The following is a 14,275-nucleotide window of genomic DNA, read 5'->3' as shown; positions in this document are numbered from 1 at the left end:
TAATGCCTGATGCGGAAAGTCAACATATGAATAGACTCAGAGTATGACTCAAGAGGCCTATACGTGGACACAGAGGGGGGCAACAACAATTTTTTAATAAATTGCGAAAGCCAGGACTTGAACTTGAGACCTTAGGCTCGAATACCATGTTAAGCTTCATGCACTAGCCAATGCAACCAAAAGTCCGAATTGATGGAAAGGGCTAGGCAATCCACATATACACTTCAACACTTGGGAGAACGCAGATTTCATCAAGAAGATGTTTCCAGCGTTCTTCATACAAATTGTGCAAGGATGGTCCAAGCGACCAACTCCTTGAGGCCAAGTTCATTATCATAAGGGGGTATTGTCAGGCTACAAGACTTTCAGTTCTCTATGTTCTAATTTCGGTAAGTGGACGATTAGGATTGAAAACGCGACCAGATCTGATGGCTTGCCCTGCTCACCATTTACTGTTTACCTTTACTGTATCGTTTCACCTTGTTGTCACTGTTTACTTTGCTCCCTTGCCAGCTGAGCTATTTAAGCCAACCCTCTCGTTTGCAGCTGTATGCCATTGCTGAGAATTCTCTCTACAAAACACTTTACAGCTAATATAGCATATACCATTTGGTGCTTGTATTCTTGTGCTCAAGTTATGAACCCTAGCTTTCCCCCAAGTCGATCTCGACTGGCGTGACGGCAGGGCTCCTTGTGGTGGAGGTACCAAAGGGCTTGGAAGGGTGGTGGTCGGTTGTGGCGGTGGCGGCGCAACAACGACGGGTAGTGGAATATCAACAACGATGGTGTGTCGTGTGGCAGTAGTTCAATGACATGCGGCGTCCATGCCGTGTATCTAAATTCTCTATGCCATGATGGATCTCATCTGACCTCGTACGCGGAGTCTCCTGACATCTGGCGGATCGAGTGGACCCATCTTGTGTCTTGGTTCACGGTGTTCAGACAGAGCTAGAGGCCCCAGATCGTAGATGCGCAAATATTGGCGCATGGGGGATCGTAGTCTGAATTTTTTATTCAATCGATCCATTGTGCGTGAGGTTATCAATATTTTAGCATGCTACCATCAGTAAGTTTGATTGGGCAACATCCATGAAGTTCTTTAACATTTTATATCAGAGTATCATTTCATCTAGGGCTCTCATTCAAACGCACCCGCCTGTACTCGACACTAAGTACTGTTCTTCAACGGCGTAGCGTGGAATTTTGGACACCCCGGACTGACTGCTTAAGGCCCAGCCAGAAGGCAAGGTAACGGGCTGCACCCAGGGCCAAATGTGGTATCATCTAAAATATAGGCAAGGGATTTTTTCTACGTCCCGAGCCGTGGCCTGAGCTGCCTGGGGCCCAGCAACACCTGAGCTATTCTTCATCTCTAGATATTCTTTGTGCAGTCCAGCTTATTTCATACGGCAAAGCATTTTATGCATACACATTTTGACACAAGTACATAATTTCTTGGTTTGATTTATTTGGCTGGCTTGCAAGGACTTCTGACTGTTCTCCTTTGTGCATATTTCTTTTGAAGCTTTCCTTATATACTTTTGGCATTTACTGAGTTTTAACTCTTTGATTTTCCACTGTTGTAATACTTTCTCTGCAGTGAGCTGGAGCTTAAACCTGAGGGAAAACTGTCTGTTACTGTAGTAAAAGCAATATCTCTGAAGAATAAGGAGTTGATTGGTAAATCTGATCCCTACGTGACCCTGTATGTGCGTCCCATGTTCAAGGTCAAAACAAAAGTCATAGACGACAACCTAAATCCTGAATGGAATGAAACATTTGAATTGATTGTTGAAGACAAGGAAACCCAATCTGTCATTTTTGAGGTAATTCTACGTTGTCCCACCCCTCATCCTTTGAAGATGTGACTGCATTGTATTTCCTGGTAAAATAATGGGTCGTTCTCAACCAATTCTGTTTGCAATATGTATTTCACGGATGCAACACGATGTAGCTTGGCTGATGCTATTTGGCACAACAAGGCCCCTCTCAAGTGGAACGCGATTAAGATGTACATTAGCTAAATGCCCGTGCTTTGCTACGGGCAACAAATAATATTAATGCAAATTTTTTACACCCAAATGTTGATTGTTTTAAAGACTTACATGAAGGGAAACTTGATCAGTAATAACATTGATAATTATTAGTTTATTTCCTCCCATCACAGTTAATTTAGTTATGGTGCTTAACCAGATATGGTGCAAACTATGTTATAATTTTACACGCACCTCAACTCTTGGTACGAAGTTAATTATTTTACACAGAGAACTGAATTGGATTGACACATTATAATGGCCAGTTGGCGTTCTATAACAGCAACGAGCCTCGTGCCTCATATGTCATCATATGCCAAGCCCGTTTATTCCAGAGTTGTTAATCCTGTAGGAGAAATTTATTCAACAATCCTACCTTTTTCATATGCTTTGCATTAAGCTTAGATCAACCAGTTAACTTGCCAATTAATAGGGTCACCGGGTAGCTGATAAACTGTAAAATCGGCTGTTTAATTGATTAAATGGCCGATTAACTTGGCGATTAGCGTATTAATCCCTTACTCGCCAACCAACCGAGCAGCTACGAGTTAACGATTTCATACAGTTATATCATGCATGACGTTGATGTTTTTTTTTCTGAGTGAACAACATAGATGAGCTTCAGCGAACCTTGAAGGAACACGAGTGAGGACCGAAGAGTCAGACGCAAAGCCATGGCACACGACACACAGCCACACACGCGTAATCTCTCCGCTTTTGCCATTCTCATTGAGACCACAAGCTTGTTGGACGAGTAGTAGCTTGTCCGGCGAGCTCAGGTTGTTGGCTGCATGCGCTGCCTTACCATCTGGCCTCCCCGCGTGCCCCCGACAGCAACGATAGCCTCAGGTTGGGGGTGATGAGGTTGCAAGCGCGGATGGACGATCCTGTTGTCCGTCCAAGACGAAGGGATTGAACCCTCATCCTCTCTCTCCCAGGCCATCGGGGAGCGTCCTATCATGCCTGCAGTTCAGGTCTCTGAACCTCAACCTACATGGGACTGAATTTGCATTGGTACTGCAGCAACACGAGTTGGGCCATGGTCCATGTAATCCTGCGAGGGCCCAAGGGCATGTAGCTACTTGCGCGTTCGTGAGACCATTGTTAGGGTTTTATTAGTCAGAAAGTCGCGGCTACTTGCTCTCACCCTCTCGTGCTTCCTCACTTGCTCCCTCTCTTCTCACCTACTCCCCTCTCGATCCCCAATCCATCAGACATTACATCTGGTAATCACAGCCTCCAACAACAACAACATAGCCTTTTGTCTAAAACAAGTTGGCGTAGGCTAGAGGTGAAGCCCATCAAAGCTCGCGACCAACTCATGGTTTTGGCACATGGATAGCAAGCTTCCACGCACCCCTGTCCATGGCTAGTTCTTTGGTGATACTCTAGTCCTTCAGATCTCTTTTTACGGACTCTTCCCATGTCAAGTTCGGTCTGCCCCGACCGACCTCTTTTGCCATTATCATCACGCTTTAGCCGTCCACTATGCACAGGAGCTTCTAGAGGCCTGCGTTGAATATGCCCAAACCGTCTCAGACGATGTTGGACAAGCTTCTCTTCAGTCGGTGCTACCCCAACTCTATATCGTGTATCTGTTAGACTTTTCAGCCTGAGCATTGATAGTTGTGGATGACACTAGGAGAGTTGGGACAATTTTCGTTGGTTTATTTCTCACACAATGCCATGCCAACCTGAGGGGTTGGGGATACATATTTATAGGCTGCTAGCCAACCAAGCATATGCTAAGATGCTAGTCTAAGATGCTGCTAAGCTGCTAGTCTAAGATGCTATCCTAACTGCCAGTCCTTGATGGTCAAGGATTCTATCCTAACAGCCACAAGGACCATGTGCTGCAGCCCCACAAAGGACCATGTGCTGCAGCCCCACAAAGACCCTAGTACATAGACTTATCCATCATTCTCCCCCTAAGTCTTGTACGTCGTCTTGTGGGAGAGTCGAGTCATCCCGATCCTGGAGCAGAGTTCGAGGAACTTGATCCTCCCAAGAGGCTTGGTGAGCAGGTCTGTGAGCTGGTCTGTGGTGTTGATGTAGCTCGCCTCGATGCTCCCTTCTTCCAAACAGCTGCGGATGAAGTGATACCTCAGTCGGATGTGCTTGCTCCGTTCGTGGAAAATGGGGTTCTTTGCCAGGGCCAGCTGGTGTCGATGTCGCCGGCGTGGTCGCTGTCGCTGTACCCGACGAAGTGTGCCGCCCCCGGACACCTAGGGTAGTGGAGGCCGTGGTCGAGTGTCCCTGCCACGTAGCGGACGATCCTCTTCACTGCCTGCTGGTGCTCCGACGTCGGTCGCTCCATGAACCGACTAACATAGCCCACGGAGAATGCCAAGTCCGGCCGTGTGTGGGCGAGGTAGCGAAGGCTCCCCACAAGGCGTCGGTACTGCGTAGCGTCCACTTCCTCCGTCATGCTGTCGCGGCTCAGTTTCAGCCTCTCCTCCATCGGAGTGAGAGCTGGGTGGCAGTCGGTGAGCCCAGCTAGCTCAACGATGCGCTTGGCGTAGGCGGACTGTCGAAGCGCGATCCCGGAGTGATCCTGGTGCACCTCGATCCCTAGATAGAAGGAGAGGAGCCCCAGATCACTCATCTGGAACGTGGCCTTCATGTCTTCCTTGAACGCCGCCACCTCTGCATCTTTGATGCCGGTGATCACCATGTCGTCAACATAGACGCCCAACAGCAGGGCATTTCCTCCACTGCCCCGTCGGTAGACGGCCGCCTCATGCGGGCTTTGCTCGAAGCCCATCTTCTTTAGCGTGGAGTCCAGCTTGGCGTTCCACGCCCTAGGTGCCTGCCGTAGGCCGTAGAGAGCCTTACGCAGGTGGAGTACCTTGCCCTCCTGGCCGGGGATCGCAAATCCCGGTGGCTGATGCACATAGACTTCCTCCTTCAAGTCGCCGTTGAGGAATGCCGACTTGACATCCATGTGATGGACACGCCAGCCCTCCTGGGGAGCTAGCGCAAGGGGAAGTCGCACGGACTCCATCCGTGCCACGGGAGCGAAAGCGTCGTCGAAGTCGGCTCCTTCCTGCTGCAAGAAGCTTCGGGCCACCAAGCGAGCCTTGTGCTTGATGATGGCGCCGGCTCCATCCCTCTTGAGCTTGAACACCCACTTAAGGGTGATTGCGTGGTGACCACGAGGGAGGTCAGCGAGCTCCCAGGTGCGGTTCTGCTCGACCGCATCCATCTCCAACTGCATCGCGGCGCGCCATGCCGCGTCTCTCTCGGCCTCTGCAAAGGACCGAGGTTCGCCGTCCTCACACGCGAGTTGTAGCTGCGCCTCCAGTTCGCGTGGCACCAGTCCCGGCACCGGCTGGTCGCCTAGTAGATTATCCATCGTACGATACCGCAGCAGTTTGCCGCTATGATACGCGTCGATGCGCTCCTCGTCGTGAGTGAGCGGGGAAGCGAACTTCATCGGGCCGTGCTCTGCGTGAGCTGGTGCTGATGAAGACGAGCCCGGAGTGGTGACTGGCGGGGCTGGAGTATGCGGCGTCGCCGGTTGTGGTGTCGTCGGCGTAGCAGGCACCGGAGTCGATGTAGTTTTGGGGGCTAGGGTAGACGTGCTCTGCGAAGAGGAGCTGCTTGCTTCCCCAACTTCCTTGAAGTGGACGTACTCGACAATGAAGTCGTCATACGTCGGCGTCGAGCCGTCGTCCACCGCCTTGTCCCATTTCCACCCTCGCCCTTCGTTGAACACGACGTCTCGCGCCGTGCGCACACGCTGTGTCTCTGGGTCGAGGATGCGGTAGGCCTTTGAGCCCTCCGCATAGCCGATGAAGACTCCCGGAGTACTCCTGTCGTCGAGCTTGCCGATGTGGCCGAGCTCTTTGGCGAACGCAAGGCAGCCAAAGACCCGCAGGTGGGAGACCGCCGGCTTCCGCCCATGCCAGGCCTCGTACGGCGTCCTGCCGTCGAGTGCCTTAGTAGGCGAGCGGTTGAGGATGTAGACGGCCGTTAGCACCGCCTCTCCCCAGAAAACAGCCGGCATCCCTCTCTGCTTGTGGGGAGCCTTCGCTACCACGCCCACACGGCCGGACTTGGCATTCTCCGTAGCCTCAAGTGCTGCCTTCGCTGCTGCTGCTGCTTCTACCTCCGCCCTGGCTGCTTCTACCTCCGCTCTGGCTGCTGCCAGCTCCGCTGCAGCCAGCCTCGACACCCTTGCTGCCGCAGCAGCTGCTGCTACAGCTGCTCGCTCACGCTCCTCTGCCGCGGCGCGCTCGGCCTCCTGCCGGCGTCGTATGCTCGAGGTAGCTGTGTGCTGAGAGCGACCTGCAGACATGGCTCGCTGCAGGGGGGCTGTTGCGTGAAGAGGAGGTTGTTGCTGACGAGCTGCTGCTCGACAGTCCGGAGGGAGGGAGGTAACTAGGGGCAGTCGGAGCAGCTGCTGCTACCGGCTTAGGCTGCTCAGCTCCCGGTGAGAGAGGTGAGCAGGAAATGCTCAGGGTACAAGATAACGAGGCTCTGATACCACTTGTTATACTTTTCAGCCTGAGCATTGATAGTTGTGGACGACACTAGGAGAGTTGGGACAATTTTCGTTGGTTTATTTCTCACACAATGCCATGCCAACCTGAGGGGTTGGGGATACATATTTATAGGCTGCTAGCCAGCCAAGCATATGCTAAGATGCTAGTCTAAGATGCTGCTAAGCTGCTAGTCTAAGATGCTATCCTAACTGCCAGCCCTTGATGGTCAAGGATTCTATCCTAACAGCCACAAGGACCATGTGCTGCAGCCCCACAAAGGACTATGTGCTGCAGCCCCACAAAGACCCTAGTAGATAGACTTATCCATCAGTATCATCATTCCGGACTCGGTCCTTTTGTGCCCACACATCCATCTCAACACGTGCATCTTCGCCACACCTAACTGCTGCACATGCCGCCTTTTAGTCGGCCAACACTCAGCTCCATACAACATTGCGGGTCGAACCGCCGTCCTATAAAACTTGCCGTTTAGCTTTTGTGGCATTCTCTTGTCATAGAGAATGCCAGAAGTTTGGCACCACTTCAACCATCCGGCTTTGATTTGATGATGGTTCACATCTTCATCGATACCCCCATTCTTCTGCAACACAGGCCTCAAATATCGAAAGTTGTCCTTCTAGGCACCACCTGCCCATCAGGTCTAACCTCCTCCTCCTCGTGCCTAGTAGTACTGAAACCGCACCTCATGTACTCGGTTTTAGTTCTACTGAGTCTAAAACCTTTTGATTCCAAGGTTTGTCTCCATAGCTCTAACTTCCTATTGACCCTTGTCCGGCTACCATCATTTAGCAGCACATCACTCGCAAAGAGCATACACCATGGGATATCTCCTTGTATATCCCTTGTGACTGTTACAGTATATGTGGATTGCACTAGCCCTTTCCATCAGTTCGGACTTTTGGTTGCGTTGGCTAGTGCATGAAGCTTAACATGGTACCAGGGCTAAGGTCTTGAGTTCTAGTCCTGGCTTTCGCAATTTATTTAAAAAATAGCTGGTACCCCCTTTGTGTCCACGTAGAGGCCTCTTTGAGTCATACGTTAGTTTTGCACGTCGTCGCTCTCTTCCGGTTGCACGTGCTGACTTGTCTTCCCCGTCACACGTGAGAGGGGTGTTACCGCATATGTGGATTGCACTAGCCTTTTTCATCAGTTCGGACTTTTGGTTGCGTTGGTAGTGCATGAAGCTTAACAGTGACCTCATCCATCACCAAGGCAAAAAGATAAGGGCTCAAGGCTGACCCCTGGTACAGTCCTATTTTAATCGGGGAAGTCATCAGTGTCACCATCACTTGTTCGAACACTTGTCACAACATTATCCTACATGTCCCTTATGAGGGTAATGTACTTTGTTGAGACTTTGTGCTTCTTCAAGGCCCATCACATGACATTTCGTGGTATCTTATCATAGGCCTTCTCCAAGTCAATGAACACCATATGCATGTCCTTCTTTTGCTCCCTGTATCTTTCCTTAAATTGTCGTACCAAGAAAATGTCTTCCATGGTCGACCTCCTAGGCATGAAACCAAACTGATTTTTGGTCACGCTTGTCATTTTTCTTAAGCAGGTGCTCAGAGACTCCCGCCCATAGCTTCATTGTATGGCTCATCAGCTTAATTTCACGGTAATTAGTACAACTCCGAACATCCCCCTTGTTCTTGAAGATTGGTACTAATATACTCCGTCTCCGTTCTTCTGGCATCTTGTTTGCTCGAAAAATGAGGTTGAAAAACTTGGTTAGGCATACTATAGCTATGTCCCCGAGGCCTCTCCACACCTCAATGGGGATAGAATAAGGGCCCATTGCCTTGCCTCCTTTCATCCTTTTTAAAGCCTCCTTGACCTCTGGCTAGTATCATCAAAGGAGGCGTCTAGTTCAATCGTAGAGCTCTCATTCTCCCCATTGAACAGCTTGTCGTAGTACTCCTGCCATCTATGCTTAATCTCCTCGTCCTTCACTAGGAGTTGGTCTGCTCCGTCCTTGATGCATTTGACTTGGTCAACATCCCTCGTCTTCTTCTCTCGGATTTTGGCCATCTTGTAGATGTTCCTTTCGCCTTCCTTCGTGCCTAACCGCTGGTAGAGGTCCTCAGTGCAAGCGAACATGACAAGTCCTAATGATTGAAGTGGGTGACTACATGCAAATCCTCTCTGATGACACCTTTCATGCGCTACAACTCCTCGGTGCCCCATAAACCCAAGAACCGGCTCGCTTTCGCATCATGCAATCTCCAGCGAAGAGGCACCAGCCACCTTATGCTTTCGCGCTCTTGTCGGCTATTAGGCCATGTTGTTTGTTGGTTGATTCGGGGAGCACCCACAGCTTCATCGGTGAGGCTTTTGCGATACGCCTGGCCGCACCCACTGAACCTTTGACGCGAGTCTCTGTGAACATGGCCAATGGCCAGCGCCTCCGCTGTGACCGAATCATGCGCAAGTTGGCATGGCAAGTGCCTGACCACACCTACCATACCGATTTGCGGGTGCTCGAATTGTGTGCGTATGGTGGCATGCTCGATCTGGATTGGCTGTCCGCGCACAATTCCATGAACTTTTATTGGCTCGAGAAGACTATCGCGTTCGTTGCCGAGGGTAACATAGTTCAGTTACAAGGCATCTGGAGAACTAATCTCCCACCCATCTTGGAGCTTGATTCCTATGAGTTGCATCGCGACATATGGAGTTATGGACCGCGGTGTTGGTTCCTATCGCTCCACCTGACGCAGACGTCGTTAAGCCCGTGCAGCCGATAATTTAGAAGGTAATCGAGGACTTTGATGACGTGTTGCCAAGCCATCTACACTGTTGTTGCGACACCGGTATGATTAGGTTATCAACCTTGAGCCAGGAGCACTCCCAATCAAAACCAGACCCTATCGATACTCACTTGCTCAAAGGACGAAATCGAGAAGCAAGTTGAAGACATGCTCCAGTCCGACGTGATTGTGCATAGTATGAGCCCGTATGTGCTCTTGTACTGCAGGTCGAGAAGATGACGGTTGCAGATTCGGCATCGACCGTCGCCGCCTCAACAAGATCACCGTCAAGAACAAATTTCCTCTTTCGGTTGTCGATGCACTCCTTTACGAGCTCGCGGATGCAACTTATTTTTCCAAGTTAGACCTCCACGCGGGCTAACGCCAAATTCGCATGCGTGCCGAGGACGAGGAGAAGTCCACTTCAAAACCCATCATAGCCATTTCCACTTTCGGGTGATGCCCTTCGGCCTTAGCAATGCGCCGACAACGTTCCAATGCCTCATTGACACCATCTTTGCCAAGTTTATCCGTAAGTTTGTCATCATATTCTCGAGGACATCCTCGTCTTCAGCACTGACCTGCAGGAGTGTGAGCAACACTTGTGCATGGTGTTGTCCACTCTCTGTCAGCACAAACTATACACCAAGGCCTCCAAGTGATCTTTTGCGCAGCCGAGCATCGACTACTTGGGCCATGTGATCTCCACGGATGGAGTCACTACTGATGTCGGAGCTCTACAGATTCCCCGGGCTCACCGGGTACTACCGGAAATTCATCCCCAACTACAGTGTCCTTGCCAAGCCCCTTACTCAGCTCCTGACCACGAAAGGCTTCCATTGGGATGAGCGAACCCAGGAGGCTTTCAATCTCCTCAAGCAAGCCATGGTCGGGATGCCCGTGCTCGCTTTGCCGGACTTCTCTCTGCCATTTGCAATCAAGACAGACGCCTATGACACGGGTGTAGGCGCGATACTCGTGCAAGACGGTCACCCTGTGGCTTACATGAGCATGGCGTTGGGCAGGAACCAGAAGTTATCAACCTACGAAAAAGAATTTCTTGCCGTCATGATGGCCATGGACAATGACGAGCCTATCTCCTGCGCGTGCTATTCAAAATATTCAAAATTGTCACTGATCACAAGAGCCTGTGTGCCTTGGGCGTCCAACAGTTGGACACTACTCCACCGCAAGACGATGCCAAAACTTGTCGGCCTTTAGTCCACATTCCGATACAAGAAGGGCACGGACAATGGGGTAGCCGACCCGCTCTCGCGCGTGGGGCACCGGCTCGCGCTCGACGCGCTCTCCATCGGCCAACCACAATGGCTATAGGAGGTAGCCAACTTGTATGAAACGAACGTCGACGCACAAGAGCTCCTCGCCCAGCTCGCCATCCAAAGCCCTTACGACCAAGGCTGCGTGCTGCGTCAAGGACATAAGGAATCATTCGCCAAAGTGACCGCTGGATGGCGCCAACAAAGCTCTCCAAATCAAGCTGACGGCCAGAGCAAACACGTTAACCAATGCCTTAAAATGTGCCTACGATGCGCCGTCCAGGATTGACCGAAGTAGTGTCGCAAATGGCTCTCCGCAGCAGAGTTTCGGTATAACTTGACTCAGCACTCCTTGCTCAAATGCTCACCATTCAAAGCTCACTATGGCAAGGAGCTGAATTTGGGCGGCCTACCCTTCTTTGCGAGCGGCGACATGGACTAGGCCACACACCGAGATGTTGTGCACCTAGCTTGAGCGTGTCTAGGACCGTTTCAAGAAGCACGTTGATCGACATCACACAGAGCACATTTTTTATGTCGGCGAGCAAGTCCTCCTCAAGCTCCAGCCGTACGTCCAAGTCTCCGTCGCTAGCAGGCCCTGCCGCAAGCTCGCGTACAAGTACTTTGGCCCCTTCACTACACGGAACGTGTCGGCGCCCTTGCCTACAAGTTGGAGCTCCCGCAAGACAACATGATCCACCTCGTCTTCCACATCTCGCAGCTCAAGCCGTTCACAGCCAACTACTCATCAGTCTTCTTCGAGCTGCCCAAGATTCCAGACCTGACAACCACACCTCTAGCTCCGATCGCCATCCTGGAACGTCACATGTCGCATGGTGAAGTGAGACGCGACAATCACTCAGCTCCGCATCCAATAGTCCACTCTACCAGACTATGACGTGTCGCGCCATCGCTACCAAGACGCCATCATCTAGGATGAAGCCGCGTCACAAGGAGGGGCGATTATCATGCCTGCAGTTCAGGTCTCTGAACCTGAACCTGCATCAGACTGAAAGTGCACTAGTTAGTGTAGCGACACGAGTTGGGCCATGGGCCATGTAATCCTACAAGGGCCCAAGGGCGCGTAGCTACTTAAGCATGCGTGAGACCACTTTTAAGGCTTTATCGATCAAATGTTGCGGTTACTCGCTCTCACTCTTTCGTGCCTCCTCACTTGCTCCCTCTATCTTCTCACCTACTCCCCTCCTCTTGATCCCCAATCCATCGGGCATTACACGTCCATGGTGAGACGGCCTGGTAAGGCCATTGGGACGTGGTACATCGTCTAGATCTTGCGTCGATGGAAGGCGACATGGCGGGGATGGTCTGGGGCGCCGCAATGTTTGGTAGAACAGGAGACGTGCTCTTTTTGGCCCCTCTGTCTCTCGTGCACGATCCATAATTGCCTTCCAATTTTCTTTGGAAGAGAGCGTGATGGATTGTGGGATAAAAACTGGTCGATCTTGGGGTAAAAATCGGTGGAAAGAAATCAAAGCATGGAGGGTACAAGGAGTTGGACGAAAGGACGTGCGGACTACAGAATGTTGCATTCTTTTTAAGTACTTGATCCGTTCACAAATGAAGTATAAGATGTTCTAACCTCTTCTGAATCAGATGTATATAGACATATGGTTTAGTGTGTTTGTTCACTCATTTCAGTTTGTATGAAGTCCATATTGACATATCTAAAACATCTTATATTTGTGAACCAAGGAAGTAGGATAGATTCATGGGCCAACGGTTCCAATAAAGGGCGCTTTTATTAATTCATAATGTAACATCAAGCGGATACAAAGAATGATGAGCAACACCCGACATCTGCATAACTAAGATGCACACAACCGATCACCAATATTCTAACAAAAGGAAATAAAAAACTAACATCTAGGCAACAGTAGTCATGTAAGACCGACACTATGCCTATGTCGAAGGAGGTGGTGGAACGATTCGGAGATTATGCGGCCATCCATGTTGGGTAAATGCCTTCTTGGCCACCTGCGCCAACCACATACATGAGATTCATGGGCCAACGTATTTGACCAGAGTAAACATACTTATATAAATGAGAAGTTGATGGGAGAAACAATGTTAACGTAAGGACTTCGATTCATGAGTAGATTGTGCACCTTTCATGCTGTAACTTTAGTCTTTGGGCTAGCCGGCTAGTTTTTGAACCTTAACATTGTATCAGTGCTAGAAGCAGTCCTTACTTTAAATGTTACTTAGCATAATTTTGATGTAAAAGTAGTTATAATTATATTCAAGGATCTGGTAATGAGACTGGGAATTCTAGTGTGATGGAATGTCCTAATGTAAGGGAATGGATTACCTGCCTTTTGTTGATTGTCAAACTTTTGGTTGGTGGTTGTCGGTGATAAATGGAATTATCTATGACCTGGCACCTCAACGCCATATTAACGGGCCATACTTAATCCATTGTTAAGGAAGTTGGTAACTGATAGCTGCTCGGTCGGCTTGGGAGTAGCGATCAATTGGTGAATTGCCCTATTAACTGAATTGTTCGGTCGGTCATTAATCGGTAGATTAAATAGGAACCTGCGAACATGTTCTAGTTTTTTTTTATGTATTATACCCTACTCTCATGCTCTTAGCTATGTAATCTATCAAAACATGGTATTGTTTGATCAAATCCTAACTATTGAGGAGCAAGAAGATGATGGGAGAGGTTACATGCCAAAGATTTGGGCTTTGTTTGCCCATGAGTTAATAGGCGAGCAACGATTAATCGGCCTGACAACCGATTAATCGGTCTAACATGCCAGTTAATCGGACCGGCAAGTTAACACGATGAATAGGTGCTATTTGATTCGGCCTCCAACGAGTAGGGATTAACTGGCCCATTAATTGATTAATCGGATGAATTCTTGAACAATGACTAAATCTACAGATAGGTTATCACACCAAGGAGAAGCGCCGGCGACCGTGAAGAGACTTTCCATCCAAGTACACGACCGTGACCAAGATCTAATCCTCATCCATGGCAATCAAGAAGCAGCATAGGCAACAAACAAGAAGCAACTGACAATCAAGAAGCAACTATTGCGGAAAAAAACTAACACCCAACAAAGCATGATCAACAAGCAATTGTCGTCATCCGATCGTCCATCATCCGACCTGCGATGTGCATCAAGTTCAACATCCATCATCATTCGATGGCATGCTCGATCAACTAAATGTCAAGTTCGACTATATGCCAAGGACACACATCAAGCAGAAGACTACGCAAGCCATCGAGGACAAAGACAAAGAAGACTACGTGTATCTACGACGAACCAAGCTCCATTATGAATATTGATGGGGGCTTATCTTATCAACGGACCCCACTAAATCTATGTTGGAATTACTTATGGCCTGGCACCTCAACGTCGTATCAACAGGCCCCATCTATGTTATCACACCAAGGGGAGGCACCACCGACCAGGGAAGAGGCTTTCCAGTGAAGTACACAGCATCAAAGGAAAACTCCCTACCACGTAGAAAAGGCTATTCGTGTTGTAAACCAACAACAGTCTGACTCCTGTCCCTATACACCCTACGCACCGACATGGTCATCCATACCAGAGGACACAGGGGGGGCCATAGGAAGGGGATCCTCTATTTTTCCGCCTAGTTTAAGCCTACATACCACATAGAAGATTTCAGGCGCTTTCTATCGAAATCACCAGCACAACTCGCTGAGTTTC

General features: G+C 49.7%; 1 protein-coding gene across 1 annotated transcript in view; it reads left to right on the top strand.

The window, feature by feature from the left end:
• LOC123426066 (calcium-dependent lipid-binding protein-like) overlaps positions 1 to 14,275 on the top strand; it is a 48,457-nt gene that overhangs the window by 17,869 nt on the left and 16,313 nt on the right. Inside the window, exon 9 of the mRNA XM_045109840.1 lies at positions 1,601 to 1,826. Within this exon, the coding sequence (XP_044965775.1) occupies positions 1,601 to 1,826 (226 nt within the window). The remainder of the gene's footprint in view (positions 1 to 1,600; positions 1,827 to 14,275) is intronic.

The sequence above is a fragment of the Hordeum vulgare genome, chromosome 2H (assembly GCF_904849725.1).
Source record: "Hordeum vulgare subsp. vulgare chromosome 2H, MorexV3_pseudomolecules_assembly, whole genome shotgun sequence".
Classification (NCBI taxonomy): Eukaryota; Viridiplantae; Streptophyta; class Magnoliopsida; order Poales; family Poaceae; genus Hordeum; species Hordeum vulgare.
The sequence above is the reverse complement of the archived record's forward strand: the minus strand, read 5'-3'. Positions and strand labels throughout refer to the sequence as shown.